Genomic DNA, 22,870 nt, shown 5'->3' with positions numbered 1-22,870 from the left:
CAATTCAAACAGGAAGAATTGTCTAATCGCTTCCAGGATCAATGATGGTTTGGTATTGCTTCACTGGTCATCTTTGTTACAGAGGAGGATTCAATCTGTGGGGTTTCCCACCCCAGAAATGACTGATATACTAACAAAAGGCATGACAAATTGTCTTTTTAAAACTTCTATGTGATACTGAGTAAATATTGATGAACCTTGAAAATTTACCATCAGTATGATCCAGATGCATGGTTTTATTTATTTTTTTGGGTAGTTTTTATGGATTTTTTTTCTTTTAAACAGGAGGCAAAAAAAAATAAAGAATAAGAGATGAAGTTCAAGAATTTTAAGTGTTTTATTGATACTCAATTTACATGACAAGTTCAAATTTTCCTAGAAATTTCATAACTTGTACATAAACATTTAGTCTGAATTTATAAAGGAACATTTGATCATTTAGCTTGAGGTATATTGTAAGGACAATCTCTATGGTTTAATAAGCACCACAGAAAGTATTTAGTTTTGTTATTTATCCTTCTTGTGCCCATAACAAACATCAGGGGCCATTGAGTTCTCATTTTAAAATTCAGTAACTGCTGTTTATACCTTCACTCCCAGCCCCTCAGGGAACTCCTCACTACAGGTACTCAGACACTACCAGTAGAGATGGAAGTCAGAATCAACATACTACAATCACAATTCTCCCTACAGACAGTATTTCTATTCTTTACTGGCTCTTGAGGAAAGGCTGTAATAATCCCATGGGACTTCTATGACTGGAAACATCAGGAAAGGTTTAACTCAAATCTACAGCTTGTCAACTGGAATAAGAATTTATGAAAGAAAAATCTCATCCGGGTTTCTTTTCTACGGTCTGGAGGCTCGAAAATGGCTCAAGGGAAGCAGAAATCTCAAGCCCGGAGGCCAGCCAAGAAAGCTTCGCTGGCCACCGCTTCTTCGGCCTGCCAGGGCCCGAAGAAAGAAGGGCGAATCATAGTCTCCAAAAAGGCCCGGGTCGTCCAGCAACAAAAATTAAAGAAGGACCTGGAGGTTGGTATCAGAAAGAAGACTGAACATGAGGTTATGATGAAAGCCAGCACCAGCTTGCCTAAGAAACTGGCCCTGCTGAAGGCCCCAGAGAAGGGGGCCAAGAAAAAGGAATCTGGTGGCAAGAATTAACCCTGACAGGAAACAAGAGAAGAAAGGGAAGGTCCTTCATTCCAGACCTTGCTTGACTGCCTGGCTCTGTGGCCCTCAAATCTCTGATGCCCCGGTATGTTTGTGGGTACATGTGTGATGAGAACTTTATTAGGGGAGAAGAAATAGGCTTCTCTTCAGTCAGGGGTAGCCCTGTTATCTCTCCTTTTTTTCACCACAACCTCTCAGGCCTCAGTTTGACCAAAACAGAGCATCTTCTGAAGTCTACAGCTTCTCAGATCCCCTGAAGAATACAATGAAAAATAGTAGGGGCCCCCTTGGGAGGAGAGAGCACCTTCCTGGCTGTCAGGAGGCTGCTTGTGTCTGCACCAGCCCCAGGAGTCACTTCAGCCTGCTTTTATCTTCTCATTTCTCCTTCTTTGTACCCTCCCTGAGCCACACATTCTCTTTACTTAAAGCAATAAAAAAGAAACAGCTGCTTTAAAAAAAAAAAAAAAGAAAATTCTCATCCCATGGTTTTCCTAGCATTCCAGGGTAAAAACCCAGAGCTCCTCTCCCCCTAGAGCTTTCTACTTCAATATAGTAACTCCTGAAGAAACTCTTGGTTTATCTTCTGTTGCACACTTGTATAAGAATTCGTACATACATTGAGAGAGAAGGTCTAAAGGAAGGAGCCAAGACCTGAAGATACAAGCTTGTATCTTACCTACTAAAACAAAACATCGACGTACATAAAAAGGAAGATGACCTATATGGTCACTGAAAAGCAATGCCTGAAATTATTAACAATCAGTTGGTTCACTCCCATCAGTTGGGGAGAGCTGCTAAAAATAAAGCTAACCTCTTAGTTCAAGTTTATCCATCAGAAAATGCCTAGATTTTAACAGCAGAATTTTCTAGCTTTTAAGACTCAGAGCAGGAATCTTCGTTTTGTTTTCTGTTAATCTACTTTCCTATTCAGTCTGCCTGAAAGACTGATCTGCCATTATTCACATAAAGAGCCATGGTCTTGTCACCTCTGACAGCCATTTTTACAAAAAGCAAATATTTCTTTATAGAGTTACTAGCCACATCAGATGAACTGACCAGATCTTTAGAAAAATTACCATTCAGACTCAAACCCAAAAGGATTTAACTATTGAACTTCCACAATGAATGATGGAAGAATTATAAAAAAAAAATGTTTATAGTAAATAAACTTAGAAATGACTCACAAAAAGGACCTATACTTTTCCTTTAACACAAAAAATAAAGAGGTTTTTCCTAATGTTGCATTCATGAGACAAGTAACATCTCTGATGGAAAAACACATTACTCAACATTAGCTTTTCAGTCGGTGATGACATTTGAATTTAACCTAAAAACTCAACCCTCACCAGAGAAAGTAATGGGCCACAATTTAAAGTGCTCTGCATTATTTATATAAATCACAGAAATTCATACAGTAGTTCTATCTGTTCATCCTAAAAATTCACAGCTTAGAAATGTGCAAGAAACCAAACGATATATTCTCAATGTCATATGTGACCATAATTATTAAATAAATACTCAAAATATCCTTTTTGTTGGAAATACAGGAAATCAAGGCGGGAGGAGTAGAACACCAAATGCAGATGTTGCTGTGACAAGTGAAATCCTTCTTCTATGGATTATTTCCAGATCTCTTCATTCATTGTTTCAGTTCATGGGAGTTTTAGACCCTGACATTGCTAGCTCTTAACAGCAACATCGGTCTTGTTCTTATTCAGGAGATCAAAGGTTCTCTGGAGCATAAGGAGGGAGCTCTTCAGCTGGAAACATATGATTCCCCAAGATAGATAGAAATAAAATTTATTTTCAGAATCATATTTCACTTTTCAAAATTTGGCCATTTTGAACGCTAAATGATAATTTCTATATCCCACATAATTATGTAAATATATTTAATATATTACATGTTACTCAAGTCCAAAAATTAGACTATCATGTTGAAATATTTGTATCAGACAAACATCCACTCTTAATCTGTCCTTAATGATCATAATTGTGCCAAGGTGATTGCTATATAAACCTTTCCCCCTTTTACTGGGTCACAGCAGGCTTCTTGCTGTTGTTGCCTGCTGACTCTACTCCTCCCAAATTTTTATTCCATTAATCAAATAAAGCAAGAGGGATAATTTTCCTAAATAATTTCTAAAATCAGGCCGGTTGCAATGGTTTCTTCACTGTCTCCCAAATAAGTCATTCTTACAACTACCTCTGAACTGTTTTTTTTTTTCAAACTAGTGTTCCCATCTAATGAACTTTCATTCACCCCCTCTCTCCACCTAAACAAATTTAAAGTCCACCTATTTTTTTAAAACTTCCCTAACTACTTCAATGCACAGTGAACCTTCTCTCTCCTCTTAACTCCTATAAAACTTATTATCTCCATCATTTAATTTGGCATTACATTTATACTTTATTGTATTCTTAAATGTTTCTTCTGTATGTGTGTTATCTCCACAACAAAACTATAAACTCCCTAAAGGCAGGACTGTGATTTCTACATCAAGTCTCCCTCTCCCTGCTTCCTATTCCCTGCCAAGTTGTTCAATTAATAACTGGAATGAACTGGTCTTCTTTTCTTTTTTAGACTGTCTCAGAAAGGCACAGTTCTCTTCAGGATTAAAGGCCCTATTCACATGGCTATTTTTTTTTTTTAAGTTTTAAATTATTAAATAGATTTGCACAAAAACTTTGATACCATTAAATATTCAGAATCTTTTAACTCTTTCTTCCACATGAAAGATAACACTTAAACCTGTGACCCAAGAGCCTTTACAACAAGGTCCCCACTGCTTGTCCTATATTCTATCCACCACAAACCCAGCCCTTTATTCTCATTTCTTTGCATCTTCACCGCCATTCTGACTTTCCCACAATGGACCTAATTTGGGGTGATAATCTGTCCATTGCTTAAAGGGTACCTTGAAGCTTAGTTAAATTTATTCTGTCTTGATAGTTTGTTTTTAAGCTCAAATTCAGCAAGTATTTATTTTTCCAAATGTATATGTATGTGCATCATCACAATGTGTTTTGTTTTAATCTTCTGGATTCATTAAAATCCATTTTTAAACTTTAAATTTTAAATAAGTATATGAGCTACCTATCAATCAGAACAAGAACTAATTCACACTAAGACAGACAAGTGTACTATAGACTCTCCTACCTGTTCAAGCATGGTTATGGAGTCTCTAAGAACTCCCTTCAATCGATGAGACTGATCTTTGTTCTTTTGTGTATTTTCTCCTCCTGATACCACATCAGAGGCTGAACTAAAAGAACAATACCATTTTTGAAATGAGTGCAATTTTCAGCTGATCTTTTATTTCCAAAATTCTTTAGTGAAACACTTATGAATTTGCAAAAATGGTTTGTCAACAAAAAAGAGTCAGCAGACCAAATGTTATGTTATTTAAAAGAAGGAATAAAATTTTCTTCAACTAAAAACTAACAATCTGATGAGAAACAGTCAAAGAAGAAATCAATAAAGAGATTTACTTACTTCCCAGATTTTTCTTCCTGGACATGGAGATGGTAAAATGACTGAGCTGCATGCTCTATCTTTGACAGCTTGAGAAAGAGGGTCACATTCAGCAAGACTAGCAACAGCAAACTAGGTACCAAGCAAATGAAACATGGTAAATCCAAACTCCCATCCAATCCTTATGTAATAATAATAATAGCTAGCATGTATACAGTGCTATAAAGTTTGGAAAACATTTTATATGTGTTATTTGATCCTCACAATAACCTGATGATGTAGGTGCTATTATTAACATCATTTTACAGTTGAAGAAACAGTCTGAGATAGGTTAAATGACTTGCCCAGGGTCAAATGGCTAGTAACTGTTTGGATTTGAACTCAAGTCTTCCTGACTCCCAAGTCCTGCCACTGTACCCACTGCACCAGCTAGCAGCCTAGCTGACTTGGTGATTTTGTAATGCTAGCAGAATTACATGAATAAAATACCCTTAAAAATAAATCTTTGAAAATGGTATTGCACATGCTATAAAGAGGATATGTTGGAAAGGCAAATGTGGTTGTGGGATCTGGCTTGGAGATCTACTGAGTAAATCTTTAAGCTTCAGATATGGTCATAAGGATGAGAACCAGATCATAAACAATTTAATTAGATGATTATACTTCAAACACAAATCAAGGTCAAGGAATAACTAGCTTCAAGTGGGTAATCAAGATAAAATGACTTTGGGATAGGAGTAAAGTTTTGACATTCCTGTGAAAACAAAGATTTAAGTAGAAAAATTTAACAATCCACCCCATTTTTGTCCAGGCTGCATGATCCCAAACATATATTCATGGTATCATCATATCTAAAATTTCATAAGCTGAAACCAACTCATAATGTTGGTTTCCATAACAACCTTTCAAATTAATGTTAACCTCATTAAAAATACATACAAAATACATTTAGTATTACGTCTTTCTAAAAGCTAAATTTTTCCCTCAGTATAATGTTATCTCCTCCTTCTTATATTTGTAGTAACATTTGTAGTACACATTTTAGCCAAAAAAAAAAAAAGATCTAGAATAAGGCCAGCTAGCAACAAACATTTAACAGATCGCAAATGTATGTAATATTCAAAATTGTGAAAATGAACTCAATACAATCAATTCCTATTTATTCAGAAATCCAAACTACTACTACAAAAAAAAGCTCAAAAACAAAGGATTGTAGTAGGTTTTGTTTTTGTGTATTCTGTGACCATGTGGGTACCCTGGGAAAAGCAGTGAATTTTATGACATAAGACAGGAATTCAAATCCCAATCTTATTATTATTTAACACTGAACAAATTAAAAAAAAACTCTCTGGGCCTCAGTTTCCAAATCTGTAAGATGAGAAGTCTGGACTAGCTGAACCCCAAAGGTCTCTTTATGTTCTAAATTTATGACCTTATGATTTATGAACTCTACTTTTACAAAAAACAGACAAAAGACATGATAAATTAATCTTCAGAGACAGATTAGAAGAAACAACTTCCAGGATATATCATAGGATCAGGGAACATTTATAAACATTCTATATCACACTTACAGTCTAATGAGATGATCTTAAGTTAACAGTGGTGAATCTAAGACACTATAAAATCCTATGGTTTATGAACCATCCAAGATTGTTCTGTTTAACTATAATGTTATGTATATTTTACTGTATTCTAATTCTTTAAAAAATTACACTTCATGGTACATATAACTTAGTTCTGCTGCTATTTAATCAAGACCATTGCTCTCCAGTCATTCTTTACATATATTAATATATCATAAATTTATTCGTATAATATAAATACTATATAAGCATTATATAGAATATAAAATGTTATATATAAGTATTATATAGAATATATAATAATAAATGTTATTTTATCCCTAAAAACAAATTTAGGGATACATTTAATCTTATTCCTTGGCTCTGGATAGGTTTTATCAATTCCAATTATACCGATCTACTCTTTTTCTAAGGATTTAAAAAAATTTATTCTTTTAACTTTTGGTTTAGTATTTTATTTCTCCCCAGTTGCATGTAAAAGCAATTTTTAACATTCGTTTTTAAAATTTTGAGTTCCAAATTCTCTCCCTTCTTTCCTCCCCAGATCCTTCATTGAGAAGGCAAGCAATTCAATATAGGTCATTGATGTGTAGTTGTGCAAAACATTTCCATAACAGTCAAGTTGTGAAAGAAAACATAGATTTCCCCAAAAAAAATCTTAAGAAAAATAAAGAAAATAAAGTATGCTTCAATATGTATTCAGACATAAGGATTTTTAATCAAGCAAGTTTCCACAACTGAGTGATTCATTTTGTTATTTAACAATTCTTCAATGAGGAAATTGTGGGTTGTGGGTTTAAAAAAAAATCCTAAATCTAATCGTGATGTAATTCAATCCCATTTTACTTTCATTTGATTAATTTAATTTGACTAAAATGGCAAATAACCTCTATATAACACTTAAACATAATATAAGCATATCTAATAGTAACTCTTACCTTTTCTTTATCTTTCTTTCTTTACCAATCCTACTTTTTAATCCTTTATTTTTGATATTATCATCAAATCCTCTCCAAAGGTCTTTTAAATTGTGGAACCTACTACTAGCCTGAGTTCTCTCAAGTGAGTGGATAATAATAGGTCACTTCACAAGTCTTTATGCCATGTTAGGGTTGATAAATCAAAGTGGCACATTTAGCTTGTTAGTAGCTTTTCATGTAAAATAAGTTTTAATTGCTATCTAAGTTATAATTAATTTCATTTAGACAAAAGTATCCATCCTATAAATACTGATTTCATCTGGAACAGAAGGCAGAATACTTAACACTAAACTATGTTACATGCACATGTACACACACACACACACACACACACAAGATGCTTTGACAGCATATTTGCTTTCTTTTAGCCTATGCTAAAAAAATTTATAGACAAAAATGTCACCTACGTCACTCTCATACTGATTCTTACAAATGAAGCCACAGAAATTGTTAAGATAGAACCTGACTGAGTATATTCTTGTAGAATGTCCTGATCTAGCCTGACTGCCTAGGCAACAGAGTGTGAAAAGGTGTAAGTGGGATTATCACTAATCCAGCAGCCTATATGTACAAAACTCCCTTACAGCACAGGGAGCTTCTTAGTACTGTCTCTAAGGAAATGTTGGCTGTATTACCACCTGATTTCTAAAGCACAGTGTTTCCTGCAATGTCTAAAAGCTATGTTAAAATTAGTGGTTACAGGTAGGGGTGACGGAAGTCAGGTGATTTTATTTTATAAATATACCCTCCCAGTCCAGTTTTAAGTCTCCTGAAAGTGCCTCCATTCAGGACCATGCTTCACAAATGATCCAATCTGTGGTCAAGCAATCAATACTTACAAGACACTCATCACCACAATAATGACGATGTTACGGCTTTCAGTTTCTCTTTTCCTTCCTACAGATCATAGGAAAGACCACATTAGAAAAGCTCATCATCAATTCTGTAAGCTTACTCTCTCAGAATAATATACGATATATTTAAATGAACAATGAACAAAAGTACATACGGTCTACTTTTATGTACCACTAAAATGACAAATCTTTTATCCTTGTGTTATGTTATTTGATGTAATATACAAGAGCTTCCCATAGAGGCAGCAGGTCACCAGTGCCTACATATTAAGATTCCCTGGGGACTCTGGAAAGGCCTTAGTTTTACTCCCCTCCTATTACCTTCATGTCTGCTTCACCTGCAGCAATGTGATGACAGAATTTCCAAATGCCATAATAAGATTCATTCCTTTGACTTAAGCCTTTTTGTCTTCTATTAAAATGCAAATAAACCCTGAGAGTAAGATCAGATAGCTAATAATATCATTCACACTAAAAGGAGATTTTGATATGGGGGAGAAGCCCCCTCCACAGGGTAATAAGGATAGGGTGTTACCAAGAAGAAAAGGTTCAAATAGGGAAGGCGGAGGCTACTGAAAGAGAAACTTGTATTTCCCAATGTAGCTCAGGAGCAGCCCTCATCTTTTTCGTTGTTGTTGTTTTTTGTCTGGGGAGGCAATCAGAATTAAGTGACTTGCCCAGGGTCACACAGCTAGTAAGTGTCTCTCATGCTCTATCCACTGTGCACCTAGCTGCCTCCTTCATCTTTTAAATATGCATAAAAGGATAAAACCCTGGCAATAAATACAGACAAGGGTTAAACTGCACTTAATTATACAGGAACTATTTATAAGGGACTCCAAGGGTTTTATTAACATTATCAAATAAATGAATCCTTGCTAAATCCCAACTCAAAATATTTTTAATAAACGGAGAAATTTAAGAGCAAAGACATTAAATGACTTTTTGAAGGTCAGAGAACAAAAGAGAAGGTAGAACCTGCACTTCCCTCTCACATTTTAGTCTTCTCTCTCATATTCAAGAGGTTCTTTTTTTTAATATTTATTTTTAGTTTTCAACATTCACTTCTACAAGATTTTGAGTTCTAAATTTTCTCCCCCTCCCCAAGACAATGTGAATTCTGATATAGGCTATACATATACATTCATTTTAAACACATTTTCACATTAGGTCATGTTGTAAAGAAGAATTAGAACCAATGTGAGAAACCATGAAAAAGAAAGAAAGAGAGAGAGAAAATAATGTGCTTTGATCTGCATTCAGACTACAGACTTCTTTCTCTGGATGTGGACAGCATTTTCCATCATGAATCTTTTGGAGTTGTCTTAGATCAAGAGGTTTCTTTTGCCTCATAGAAGATTTATGAACAGGGAATATGTACCTTTAATGTCTCCCTTGGAGTCCAGGCCTATGGTCCCTGGGGGGCGTGGAGAAGAGTGTTTGGGAAGCACTTCTGCCATATTTCGATTACATGTTCGTCTCCTTCTCCGTAAGCCACTGGGTTTTCCAGGATCTTCAACAGACTGCTTTAGCAAAGATTCCTCCATTAACAGATCTGATTCTGAAAGGGAGAGAGAAGAACCTAGAGTTTTTTTCTTTTTATTAACAGATGGAAGTTTATAGGACTAACCTATGACTCAAGAGAAGGGACTTTGAAACCAATAGAAATTCCTTTTTTAGTCTATAACACAGAGCACATTAAGTAACATAAGGTAACTTCCTTGAACTCTTCCTTGTGTTTGAACCCACGTAATGGATTAAGTCCTTCCCTTTAAATAAAAAGCTTTAGAGTGCAATGACCCCACAATGATTCTTCATCATTCTAGCAAGAATAACCTATATCAATAAATAATGGGGATCATTAGTATATATTCACCATACTGCTATATTAAATATTAAGGTAACCATAAGTCAGTCATGGAAATAACAGGCTGTCCACTTGTTCTGGATGGACAAAAAAGTTTCTCAAGTAATGGCACCTTATTAGATTACAGATGTTCTGTTATCCAGATATTGAGATGGGAACTCACTATTTGTTCAGCAAACACGAAAGTAATTTGGGAGAAACCAACATCATATACCAATATAAGTTTAAGATTCATATGTGATTTAAATATAAAGGGTGGTACCATAAGAAAATTAGGGGAGCATAGAAAAAATTATTTGTCATATCTATAAATAGGGGAAGAATTCATGATCAAACAAGAGATAAGGAAGTTCACAAGAGGTAAAATGGATAATTTAAAACCAGTGCAGCTAAAATTAGAAGAAAAAAAAAGCAGGAAATTTTGGGGGAAAATCTTTGCAACATGTTTCTCTGATAAAGGTCTCCTTTCTAAAATATGTGGGGAACTGAGTCAAATTTACAAGAATAAAAGCCATTCCCCTTAACTTGCTATCTCTCCCCTCTGAGCATTCACATAGGCAGTCCCACATTTCTGAAATGCATTCCTTCCTCATCTCTAACTTTCAGAATACTCCCTCCTTCAAGATTCAATGTATAAGCCCCCCTCAACTCCATTAAGGTTCCCTAATCCCCTCAACTAAAAGTGTTCTCTACCACCTCAAATTTTGTTAGTGTCTGACTCTCACACCCCATATTATGTACATATCATATTGCTCCCCACTCACTCCAGCAGAATGTAAGCTCTTTGAAGGCAGGTGATATGTTGGGTTTTGTCTATCACCTAACACAGTGCTTTGCTTAGTGTTTAATGAATTGTCACAAGGTTAACTGAATCTAAATAATACTGAAATTAGATATTAAACTCTTACGTAATCCTGAATTGAGTGACCATCAATTTTTCATGATTAAATGAATTATTTCCCAATATATCTGAAGGAGGACTAAAAGCATGTAAACATCACACAAACATTAGTCCTCCCCAGACAACCTACAGAATTGGACTCCATCTATAGCCACTGTATGATGAGTGTTGTGGGCTCAACAGAATCTGAGGAGAATCACATGCTCCCTTAGGGACCTCAGGTATGTGGGGCACCAGTGGCAGGGGACAGCATTCCAATGGGAGTCATTCCCACTAAATCTTATTATATTCAACCATGACAACCACACCTCAGTGAGAAATCTGTCAATAGCAATATAAACAAGTACTATTTTCACAAACTAAATAAATCAAATAATGTACAAACCAAGTTGTTTGAAATAGTCTTCCAATGAGCTCCAAGAGTTCTTTTCAATTAAAGACTTTATGAGGCTCCATGGTTGTTTTCTATATTTCAACTCTGAAGAAACTCTAATAGGGAATAAAGGAATAAAAGACAATTAAATGAATGGTAGAGAGGGTTATGACAAGTTACAAATAATAACTGTTAACAAATAAGCATTATCATAAAAAGTGTCCAGAATTCATGTTATATTACAGATACACATAAATATGTATCCGAAGAGAACCACTGAGATTAAGAAAATCCGGTGACAAAATAGTTATCACCTTCAAAAACACGCAGTATTGTTTCTTCACCAGTTTTTTTCCTAGTTACATTGCTTCCTCAATTTCTCTAACCCTTTTCATAAGCTAAAAATAAACACATTAAAACAAACAAACAAAACATCAAATACACGTTTCTCAGAAGCTTTTAAAAGAGGCTTAATGGAAATAAATTAGTTGAAAATACATACAGTAATTAGGCATGACAGGGCAAAGCACATGAAGGCCTAGTCCTCTGTGTCTAATGCTCTAATATTTTTCACTTTTCCCCTGCTGTGGCTTACCGTAGCCTGCATTTCTGTTTTGAAGAACGAGTAATGCAGTATCTGTTCAAAGTGTAGAAATAATCATGGTAGGGAACATCATGGGTCAGAACTTCTGAATCTACCAAGTAGAATCGTGCTTCCTGACTTTCTTTATATAGTGTCTGTTAAAATAAAGCAAAATAAAATTAGAGGACATTTTCTAGATACACACATACATATATATGCACACATACACGTGTGTATATATATTTACATATATATATATGTGTGTATATCAATACTACTCACTCTAGAGCTAACTCTCATACTTAAATAAACTTTAAATTCCAACAATCATTTGTTAAGGGATGGTGAAGAACTGTGCATTAGTTTCTGAGAAAGATACTTCATAATATGAAGGTTGAAAAAGACATTTTCCAGGTCTCATGAATCACTGAATATATATGATATTGACTATTTGCAAATAGTCAGAAAAACCTTACTCAAACTCATCTCCAAAAAGGATGATTCATTTCAATAAAATGAGGCCTATCCAAATAACTTGCACTGTCTTCTTGTGAAACATTTTATTATGTTTCATGATATAACTGTTGCTGTATGGTGGACAGGGTACTGGCCTTGAAATCAGGAATAGCTGGTTTCAAAACCTGTTTCTCACTTCACGTGAACTACATGACTAGGAGCAAGTCACTTAAACTCTGGAGTTCAGTTTCCTCAATTGTAAAGTATGCCTTAATACCAATAATATCTGCCTTCCGAGTAAAATGTTTTATAAACATTAAAGTGCTAAGTTTGAATTGTAATTATCTTTCACATAGATAACTGTTTACATTATCTCAAATGTTTCAGTGACAGTGAAAAAAAATCAGTTAATTTCAGAAAGTAAATACCCTACTTTCAAAATTTAACCCTCTGGCAACTGAAATAAAAAAAGAAAAAATATCTTTTCCCCGAACCGGACCTCAGACTACCAAGCTTAGGTTTTCAAAACTCCAATTCATGAAAAGAATTGTTTGACAAACTCTCCTAGTCTGAACCACACCTCTTATGCATGGCTCTTATTCACTGACCAAAGTTCCCTTCCCCTGCCCCATATTTAACAATGAGAAAAAGACAAAAATGACCAAATTACCAAAAAATGCATGTTACCCACAGACTTTTTCCACTGACTTCCCAATGCATATATCACATTCTAACTTGTATTAAAGTTATTTGTGCACATCTTATATCCTGAGACTAGACTATAAAAATTTGTGGGCAAAATCCATATTGTTTTTTATTGAATCCTCAAAGCCCAGCACAGAGAAGTCACTTAATAAAAATTTCTGTTGGAAAATAAAACCACTGACAGGATGGCAGGAATTAATTTGAATTTGGAAAGGTCTCTTCTATTTGCAGATAAATACACACATTGTACAATTAATTCTGCATAGATAGTTCAAAGTATTCTAGTACCACTGGAAAAGACCTGGTTTACTTGATGGTCACAGAGGAAGAACATTTAATTTAAGGAACACAAACCTAATTTTGAAAAGTCAACTAGTCTCACCCTTATTATTGCTGGCATCTGGCTACCTAGCTCCTTGAAAGCACCCTCTATGACATTTTCAACACTCTCTTGGGTTGCCAACTTTAGCAGCTGCTACTATTTCAGGTAGTGGTTGGAATGGGTAACCAATAAGGTTCCTTCCAACTCTTAAGATTTTATGATCCTTAAAAGACAGCTTAGAAGCAGGGAGATGGCGCAGTGGATGGAGCACGGGTCTGAAGTCTGGAAGAGGAGTTCAAAGTCAGTCTCAGACACTTCCTAGCTATGTGACCTTAGTCAAGTCACTCAAACTCTTCTGCCTTACTTTCCTCCTCTGTAAAATGGGAACAACAGAACCTATCTCCCAGGATTGTGGAGCATCTAGGTGGCACAAAGGATAGGGTGCTGGGCCTGAAGTCAGGAATCCAACTCACCTTCCTGAGTTAAAAGCTGGACTCATATACTTGCTAGCTGTGTAACCCTGGGCAAGTCACTTAACCCTGTTTGCCTCAGTTTCCTTATCTGTAAAATGAGCTTGTAATAGTAATGAAATTTGAAGATCCCTTTGTATTGGCAAGCTAATGGGTACTTAGTACCTAGTTTCAAAGTAAGCCTCTTTTAAAGAAACAGAAGGTATAAATCCCTGTTGCTGACAAGACAAGAAGGGGCTGAACAGGGAGGAGCTATATCATATATAAGGAAGAGCACAAGCTGGACAGTCAGAACTTCTTGGGATAAGCATTGGGGAGGCAGAGCAGCTGCTGCCAGAGAGAAAGAGTGAATTTCTCTCAGCGAGCATCTGAAGCCTAGGCTGTCACTGATGGACTGGAATGTCCATGGAGAAAGTCATTTTGAGAATGGAGCTGCTGAAGACTTCTGAGGGCCAGCTGGAGCTGCTGAGGACTGCCAAGGGCCAGCTGAGCTGCTGAGGACTTCTGAGGGCCAGCTGAGCTGCTGAGGACTGCCAAGGGCCAGCTGAGCTGCTGAGGACTTCCAAGGGCCAGATGGAGCTGCTGAGGACTTCTGAGGGCCAGTTGAGCTGCTGAGGACTGCCAAGGGCCAGCTGGAGCTGCTGAGGACTTCCAAGGGCCAGCTGGAGCTGCTGAGGACTGCCAAGGGCCAGCTGGAGCTGCTGAGGACTTCCAAGGGCCAGCTGAGCTGCTGAGGACTGCCAAGGGCCAGATGAGCTGCCAGAGGAAGCATGACTGTGGTGTCGGTACTTTGTCTGTCAAGTTTTCTCTTCCCAGGAACAGAAACTGTGAAGAACTGAGGTGGACTGGATACTGTGAGCTTCAATATGGAGCAGGAACTGCACAGAGAGCTGGACAAGGAACTAGAAGCTGTTGGTCTTTGAACCCAGGTGGCAGTTGGTTAGATTCAGGTGGGAACTGGGTCTATGGAAGAGGAGCCATGGAAACTGAAAGCCTGCCCCGAGTCAAGATGAAAGACCTCTCCATGGGTACTGAGTAGTGACTGATAAAATTATGACTTGCTTGTGACTGAGGTGTGGATGGCCTATGTATTTTCCACTACCCCTTAAGAGGGTACTGGGCAGTGACTGATGACTGAGTAGTGACTGATTTGTCACTTACTGTGCCCCATGGGTGGAGGACTTTGACCTTTTGTACTTTGTGTCCCTTAAGGAGGTGACTGAATGATTGAGTTACTAAATGATTGTACTTTGTTCAAAACTATGTGACCACTTTGGTGAAAACTATGTGGCCATTTTAGCAATAAGTTGTTGAGTTGTGACATGGTGAATGCTATATTTTGATTTTCTGTGATAAGCTGTAACATTGTGAATGCTGTACCTTGATTTTTTTTCTTTTTTTTAAAGCAATCGGGGTTAAGTAACTTGCCCAAGGTTACATGGCCAGTTATTTTTGTGTGGGTGTTAAATATCTGTGCCCAGAACCAATCCCAGGTCTCCTGACTCTGGGGCCGGCACTCTTACTCACTGCGCCACCTGGCCGCCCCATGTACCTTGATTTTCTGTGAAAGTTTTGCTCTGATTTGTTATTGAATAATTAGAAAGTTCACTATACTGTGTGATCAGAACCTTAAAAAGCTGTTCAAAGCAGCAGTCCTCTGGAAAGCTGCTTCTGCGTGCCTTTACAGAGCTGAAGAAGGAAATGTCAAACCATGACAGTATGTGCCAAGAAAACTCCAAATGGAGTCACAAAGAATCATTCATGACTGAAACAACTGAATAACAACCACCCAGGATTGTTGTATCAAATGAGAAAATATTTATAAAGTACTTTGGAAACCCTGGAGTTATATACATGCTTATTACTGTTATTAGTAGTAGTAATAACATTATTTTTGTTATCAAAATCCCTTGGGGCCTCTAGAGTACCCCTGATATATACTGGAATTATAAAATTAACTGAATTTAGAATTATCTATGAATTATACATCATTTAAATACAATATAAACTGCAGTTACCTAGTTTATTTAATTTTTAAAGTACGGTTGAATCCTGGAACTCTATGAATTAAACACTTAATCTTAATCAACAAGCAATTTTTAAACTCCTACTATGTTGCCTTTTGTTTTTACATGACAAACATTTTTTCTTAATACCACCTCCCTACTACAATTTTTAAAAAGAATTAAGGAAAACCACTGATGGCAACAGCATCTAACAGCAAATATGACATTCTACATTCAAGGTGCATTGAGAATTCTTAGAGCTAAATGGTTCCAAAAGTTGGTGATTTACCATAGATGTTCACAGCACAATATCTAACGACTTCTCTATACCCATAATTCTCTTGAAATACTGCACAATCATGGCAGTTTGGTATGCAGTGAATAGAGCACTGGCCCTTGAGTCAGGAGGACCTGAGTTCAAATCTGGCCTCAGACACTTAATACTTACTAGCTTTGTGACCTTGAACAAGTGACTTAACCCCAATTGACCTGACTTCCCCCCCTCCAAAAAAAAAAAAAGCAATATTGTACAATCAGCCATACTATACCTGCTTTTCAGTGGCTGAAGTGAACTTCCCAGTAAGTGGATTGTTGAGAACTATAGTGTATGTCATAGTTCTTAGCTGATCACCACCAGTTTCAACATTCCAAGGGGTAGAAACTACATCTAAACATAGAAAATATGTATAATTAGATAGATTCAGAAATATGTATTACAAAACTTCAAAACTGAATCAAAATTGTTTTACAATTTAAAAATATTATTCTGATGACTGTTACTAACTTTCTATTTGCTTTATAAGCTTTGCATTTAACAAATGTAAAATTGCTTGGGACAGAGTAGGCATTTAATAGATATTTATTGACTGGCTTTCTATAAAAATTTTTCAACCATTTTGGAGAGTAATTCGGAATTATGGCCAAAGAGTCTTAAATCTATATATATCCTTTGACCCAGCAACACCGTTATTAGGTCTGTTTATTCAAGGTGATCAGGGAAAAAGGAAAAGAACTTGTATGTTCTAAAAATATTTATATTCTCTTTGTGGTGGCAAAGAACTAGAAAGTAAGGGAATGCCTATCAATTGGGGAATGGCTAAATAAGCTGTGGTTTATGACTATGATAGACTACTATTATATTATGAGAAATGATGAACAGGTTGGTTTTAGAAAAATATGGACTTACATGAAGTAATGCAGTGAAATGAGCAGAACCAAGAAAATGTTGTACACAGTGACAAATGTTCAAAAAATACTTGTGAATGACTGTTATTCTGAGTAATATGATCATTCAAATGAATTATGAAGGAGTTATGAAGGAAAATGCCATCCACCTCCACAAAAAGGAATGATATGTGAACGTGTATTTATTGTATGGTTACATACATATGTGTATGTGTGTGTGTATATATATATACACACATATATGAGAGAAATGTTGACCTTCTTTCATGTGGGGTTGGGAGGGGGAGAGAGAGAGAGAGAGACAACTCAAAATGTAACAAAAAATGAAGTAAATAAAAATAAGAACACTTTAAACAGAAAAAGTTTTATTGATGCCTTTTGAGGTTTTTTAAATATTACAGCCATATACCAAAATCTTTGTCCTAGCTCCCCTTCTTTCCCACCCATTAGTACCCTCCCATGTAACAAGTAAAAGCAATTCAGTGAACCAAGTAATATAGAACTTCCCTATTACTGTCCAGGGTACCATCATCCCTTAGTAACACTGGTTAATAACTCAAAGTTACCTCAGCTCTTCTCACTCAACCCACACATCCCATTATTTGCCAAGTCTTAGGATTTCTATCTTCAACAACTCTTATATGCATTCCCTTCACATTACTCACATAGCTGCAAACCTTCTTCAGGGCCTTATCGTCACATTCTGCCTTGACTAGTACAATAACTTTCTAACTGGTCTTCCCGCCAAAGGGTGTCTGTCGCTATTCCAATCCATCTTCTGCTTAGCTATCAAGATCATTTTTTCTAAAGCAAATGCCGAAGTCACCACCCCCTGCCCAGGGAGGTCCAGTGGCTCTCTATTACCTCCAAAAGCAAATATAAACTCTTCTATTTGGCTTGTAAAGCTCTTCATCATCTGACTCCTTCCAATTTTCCCAGTCCTCTTAAACTTTACTCCCCTTCACATGCTCTAAGGTCCAGTTACACTGCCTTACTTGCAGCAACTCAAACATTCCCTCTACCATATCTTTACCTTTGCAGTGACTTGAATGTTCTTCCCCTCACCTCTGCCTATTAGCTTCCCTGGCTTTCTTCAAAATTTAGCTCAAATCCAGCCCTTCGTAGGAGGCATTCCTAGTCCCCACACACCTCCACTGAGATGGTCTTTCGCGGGTTCTATACACGCATCTTCTATGTGCCTAGTTATTTACGTGTTGTCTCCCCGTTAGGATGTAAAGTCCTTGAAGGAGTTGGTTTTGGCTTTCTTTATATCCTTGGCACTATGGCTGGTACAGAAGAAGCACTTAAAACAAATGCCTGGTGACTAGTTAACTAGTGTCAGATCATGTCTGACAGAGTGTATGTACATTTGGTCCCCATCATCCTTCACCCCTCTACAAAGAGGAAGTTGATATATTTCATCATCCGCCCTCAGAAACCAATACTAGTCATTACCCTTAATCCAAGTTCAGCCAATGTTATTTTAATTTCCTTATAATAGTCCCTATGTATATTATTCTGCATCATAAAGTATTTCCATGTATCTCTCGTGTTCACTTCTCACTATATGGTAATTATACCACAATTTTTTCATCCATTCTTCAATCAATGGCCATCTATTTTTTTTTTTTTGCTACCACAAGACATGTGGCTATGAATATTGTGGCAAATGTGAGACCTTTCTTTCTATTTTCAACCCTTCTGGAGTTCATGCTTAGTGTTGGGATCACTGGGTCCAAAGGTAAGAACAATTTATAACTTTGATTTCTTTCTCTGAAAACTGCCTGTTCATATCCTTTGACCATTTATCAACTGGGGAATGACTTGTATTCTTATAGATTTGACTCAATTCTATGTATATTTTACAAATGAGTCCTTTAGACCTCCCTGCTGCTCCGGCTTCCACCTTCCCCAATCCATGTAAAAAGGGGACTCTGAATAAACTTTGGAGCTGCAGAACCCACAAAATGACACAGAGAAGCTAACCTCCCGCTGAGGACAGCCTGGCAGGCCGGCATGAATCAGCCAGCACAGGGCTCTGGGAGGCGAGCACAGCCCCACCCCAAGGCTTTAGCCCCAGGGTGGGCCTGAACAGCCACGGGCCAGAGCGACTCCAGATCAGCAGCAGCTGTGGCCGTTTCCAGATTTATCAACACAGAGATGCTAAGGACAAAGTGAGAGGTCTGTGCAGTCTAGACTTTGGAACCCAGTAAGTGGGAGTGCGTGGGCTTTTACCCCTGGGGCGAGAAGCCGCTGAGATGCTAGCACAGCCAGCCAGCACCACGTGGTGGCTTCAGCTCCCGGCCTGCACAGTGTAGGGGGACCAAGCACCAGTCTGAGGGTAATCGCTCTTGCTTTAACCTTCTTGGATCTGGATTGCAGTCTAGGGTGGAGGTCCTGGGGTATGCGTCCAGCTTGCCAGAGCATGTGAAGACCTCAGAGGGGGCACCCATCTAATACCTCAGGCAGCTAAGAAAACCCCAGCGTTTGGGACGAAAGCTGCCTTATCTGGTGGCAGAGTCCTACTGTGGCAAAAAGCCCAGGGGTCAAGTGACTGAGGGGTGACATCACCAGGCAAAGGAAACAAAGCAGACAGAAGATTCCAACATTAGACTCCTATTTTGGGGACAAAAAGGAGCAAATCATGGAACAAGAGGAAGACAGTGAAGTCAGAACTCCTGCACCAAAAGCTTCAAAGGAAAATACGAGCTGGTTACAGACCATAGAGGACCTTAAGAAGCAGATAAGAGAAGTGGAGGAAAAATTGGGAAGAGAAATGAGAACAATGCAAGAAAATTATGAAATGAGAGTCAAAAGCCTGACTGAGGAAAATAACACCTTAAAAAACAGACTAACTCAAATGGCAAAAGAGGCTCAAAAGGGCAATGAGGAGAGGAATGCCTTAAAAAGCCGAATTTGCCAGATGGAAAAAGAATCTCAAAAGCTCAATAAGGAGAATCATTGCTTCAGAATTAGACTGGAGCAAATGGAAGCTAATGACTTTATGAGAAATCAAGATGCTGTTAAATAGATCCAAACAAATGAAAGAAGGCAATGTGAAATATCTCAATGGAAAAACCACTGACCTGGTAAATAGGTCAAGGAGAGATAATTTAAAATTACTGGACTACCTGAAAGCCATGATCAAAGTAAGAACCTAGAAAGCATCCTCCAGGAAGTTCTCAAAGAAAACTGCCCTGATGTTTTAGAACCAGAGGAGGTTGAAAGAATCCACTGATCACTTCCTGAAAAAGATCCCAAAAAGAAAACTCCTAGAAATATTATAGCCAGGTTCCAGAATTCCCAGATCAAGGAGAGAAGATTGCAAGCAGCCAGGAAGAAACAATTTGAATATTGTGGAAACACAATCAGGATAACACAGGATCTGGCAGCTTCTACACTGAGGGATTGAAGGGCTTGGAATATGATATTCCGGAGGGCAAAGGAGCTGGGATTAAAACCAAGAGTCACCTACCCAGCAAAACTGAGTATCATGTTTCAGGGGAAAATATGGTCATTCACTGGAATAGAGGACTTTCAAGCATTCTTGATGAAAAAACCAGAGTTGAATAGAAAATTTTACATTCAGATACAAGAAGCAAGAGAAGCATGAGAAGGTAAACAGGGAAAAGAAATCATAAGGAACTTATCAAAGTTGAACTATTAACATTCCTACATGGAAAAACAATAATTGTAACTTATGAAACTTTTCTCAGTAGTTAAAGGGAATAGACATATATATATATATATATATGAGGGTATATGGGCATATGAATACATATGTGAATGTGTGTATATATGTCTACAGGTATACATAGATAGAGGGCATAGGACCAATTTAACAGGAAGGGATGATACTTAAAAGGTGAAATTAAGAGGTGAGAGAGGAATATAATGAGAAGAGGTGGGGAGAGACAGAATGGGGTAAACTATCTCATATAGAAGAGGCAAGAGAAAATGGTTACAATGGAGGGGAAGAATAGGAAGGTAAAAGGGAATGGGTCAACCTTATTTCCATTGAATTTGGCTTGAGGAGGGAATGAAATACACACTAAATAGGTTATCTCACCCTCCAGGAGAGTAGGGGGGGAAAGGGATGAGAGGGGGGATGATGGAAGGGAGGGCAGGCCTGGGAGGGAGGGAAGTTGGAAGCACCCACTTTTGAAGAGGGACAGGATCAAAGTAGAGAATAGAACAAGTGGGAGGTGGGATAGGAGGGAGGGAAATATAGTCAGTCTTTTACAGTATATCTACTATGTTGTTGTTTTGCATTAGCCACACATGTACAGCCTATACTGAACTGCTTATCTTCCCAGCAAGGGTGGGTAACAAGGGAGGAAGGGAATGAATCTGGAATTCAAAGTTTTAAAATCAAATATTCAAATATATATGTATATATACATATATACTATTATTAATAATATTTTACATGTAATTGGGAAATAAGATATACAGGCACTGGGGCATAGAGATCCACTGGAAAAGTCAAAAGGGGTATTATGGAAGAAAATATGGGAGAGAGCAGATTGGAAGAGGGGATACTGTGGGACTGCTATTTTGGGGCGGCGGGTAGGGGAAAAGCGGGGAGAAAATTTGTAACTCAAAATTTGGCGGAAATGGATGATGTAAATCAGAAGTTAATAAAGCATTTGAAAAAAATAATAAAAAAATTATACTGCACTTACATCAGAGAAATCTGAAAAAAAAAGGAATTGAGTCCTTTATCAGAGATATAGGTTGTAAAAATTCTTTCCCAATTTCCCACCTCCCTCTTAATCTTGGTTACATTGGCTTTGTTTGTACAGAAGCTTTTCAATTTAATGTAATAAAAATTATCCATTTTGCATTTTATAATGCTAATTCTTATTTATTCATAAAGTCTTCCCCTCTCCACAAATCTGACAGGTAAACTATTTCTTGTTTTCCAAGATTGCTTACAGTATCAACCTTTATACCTAGATCATGCACCCATTTAGACTTGATTTTGGTATATGGTGTTTAATAATGGTCTATGCCCAGTTTCTGCCATACTATATTCCAGTTTTCCCAGCAGTTTTTGTCAAATAGTGAGTTCTTATCCCAAAAACTGGGGTCTTTGGGTTTATCAAACAATAGATTACTATAGTCATTGACTGCTGAATCTCGTGTGCCTAATCTATTCCATTGATCCACTCCTCTATTCCTCAGCCAGTACCAAGTAGTTTTAATGACTGCTGCTTTATAATACAGATTAAAATCTGGTATATTCTGGACCGTTTATTCTTCCAAATAAATTTTGTTACCATTTTTTTCTAGCTCTATAAAGTAGTTTTTTTGGTAAATTGATTGGTATGGCACTAAATATATAATTTAATTTAGGTAAAATTGTCATTTTTATTATATTAGCTCAACCCAGCCATGAGCAATTGATATTTTTCCAATTAGTTAGATCTGACTTTATTTATGTGAAAAGTGTTTTGTAGTTGTGATCATATAGGTCCTGGGTTTGTTTTGGCAGGTAGATTCCCAAATATTTTATAATGTCTACAGTAACTTTAAATGGGATTTCTCTTTCTATCTCTTGCTGTTGAATTTCATTAGAAATATATAGGAATGCCAAGGATTTATGTGGGTTTGTTTTATATCCTGCAACTTTGCCAAATTTATTTATTGTCTCAAGTAGTTTTTTACTTGATTCTCTAAGATTCTCTAAGTATATCATCATATCATCTGCAAAGAGTGATAGCTTGGTCTCTTCTTTGCCTAATTTGAGTCCTTTGGTTTCTTTTTCTTCCCTAATTGCTACTGCTAACATTTCTAGTACCAGACTGAATAAGAGGGGTGATAGTGGACACCCTTGTTTCACCTCTGATCTTATTGGAAATGCTTCTAGCTTATCCCCATTCCATATAATATTTGCTGATGGTTTTAAATAGATGGTACCTATTATTTTAAGGA

At 37.0% G+C, this 22,870-nt stretch overlaps 2 protein-coding genes across 4 annotated transcripts in view; one reads left to right on the top strand and one right to left on the bottom strand.

The window, feature by feature from the left end:
- Window positions 1-318: 318 nt before the first annotated feature.
- Window positions 319-22,870, bottom strand: part of GRAMD1C (GRAM domain containing 1C) — a 173,307-nt gene continuing 150,755 nt past the window's right edge. For all 3 annotated transcript variants that reach the window (XM_069069900.1, XM_069069897.1, XM_069069898.1), the window contains 8 exons: window positions 16,297-16,415; window positions 11,802-11,944; window positions 11,219-11,322; window positions 9,447-9,626; window positions 8,051-8,108; window positions 4,667-4,777; window positions 4,331-4,436; window positions 319-2,930 (listed from right to left, as the gene is read on the bottom strand). In XM_069069900.1, coding sequence (XP_068926001.1) covers window positions 2,850-2,930; window positions 4,331-4,436; window positions 4,667-4,777; window positions 8,051-8,108; window positions 9,447-9,626; window positions 11,219-11,322; window positions 11,802-11,944; window positions 16,297-16,415 — 902 coding nt within the window. In that variant the 3' untranslated portion in view covers window positions 319-2,849. The remainder of the gene's footprint in view (window positions 2,931-4,330; window positions 4,437-4,666; window positions 4,778-8,050; window positions 8,109-9,446; window positions 9,627-11,218; window positions 11,323-11,801; window positions 11,945-16,296; window positions 16,416-22,870) is intronic.
- On the top strand, window positions 871-1,186 carry CUNH19orf53 (chromosome unknown C19orf53 homolog). The gene has a single exon (XM_069069901.1). The coding sequence runs from the start codon at window positions 871-873 to the stop codon at window positions 1,159-1,161; it is 291 nt and encodes a 96-aa protein (XP_068926002.1). The 3' UTR covers window positions 1,162-1,186.

The sequence above is a fragment of the Petaurus breviceps genome, unplaced genomic scaffold (genome assembly GCF_028583685.1).
Source record: "Petaurus breviceps papuanus isolate PSGF00001 unplaced genomic scaffold, PetGlider_PUasm1.0 90792, whole genome shotgun sequence".
NCBI classification, from domain to species: domain Eukaryota; kingdom Metazoa; phylum Chordata; class Mammalia; order Diprotodontia; family Petauridae; genus Petaurus; species Petaurus breviceps.
The sequence above is the reverse complement of the archived record's forward strand: the minus strand, read 5'-3'. Positions and strand labels throughout refer to the sequence as shown.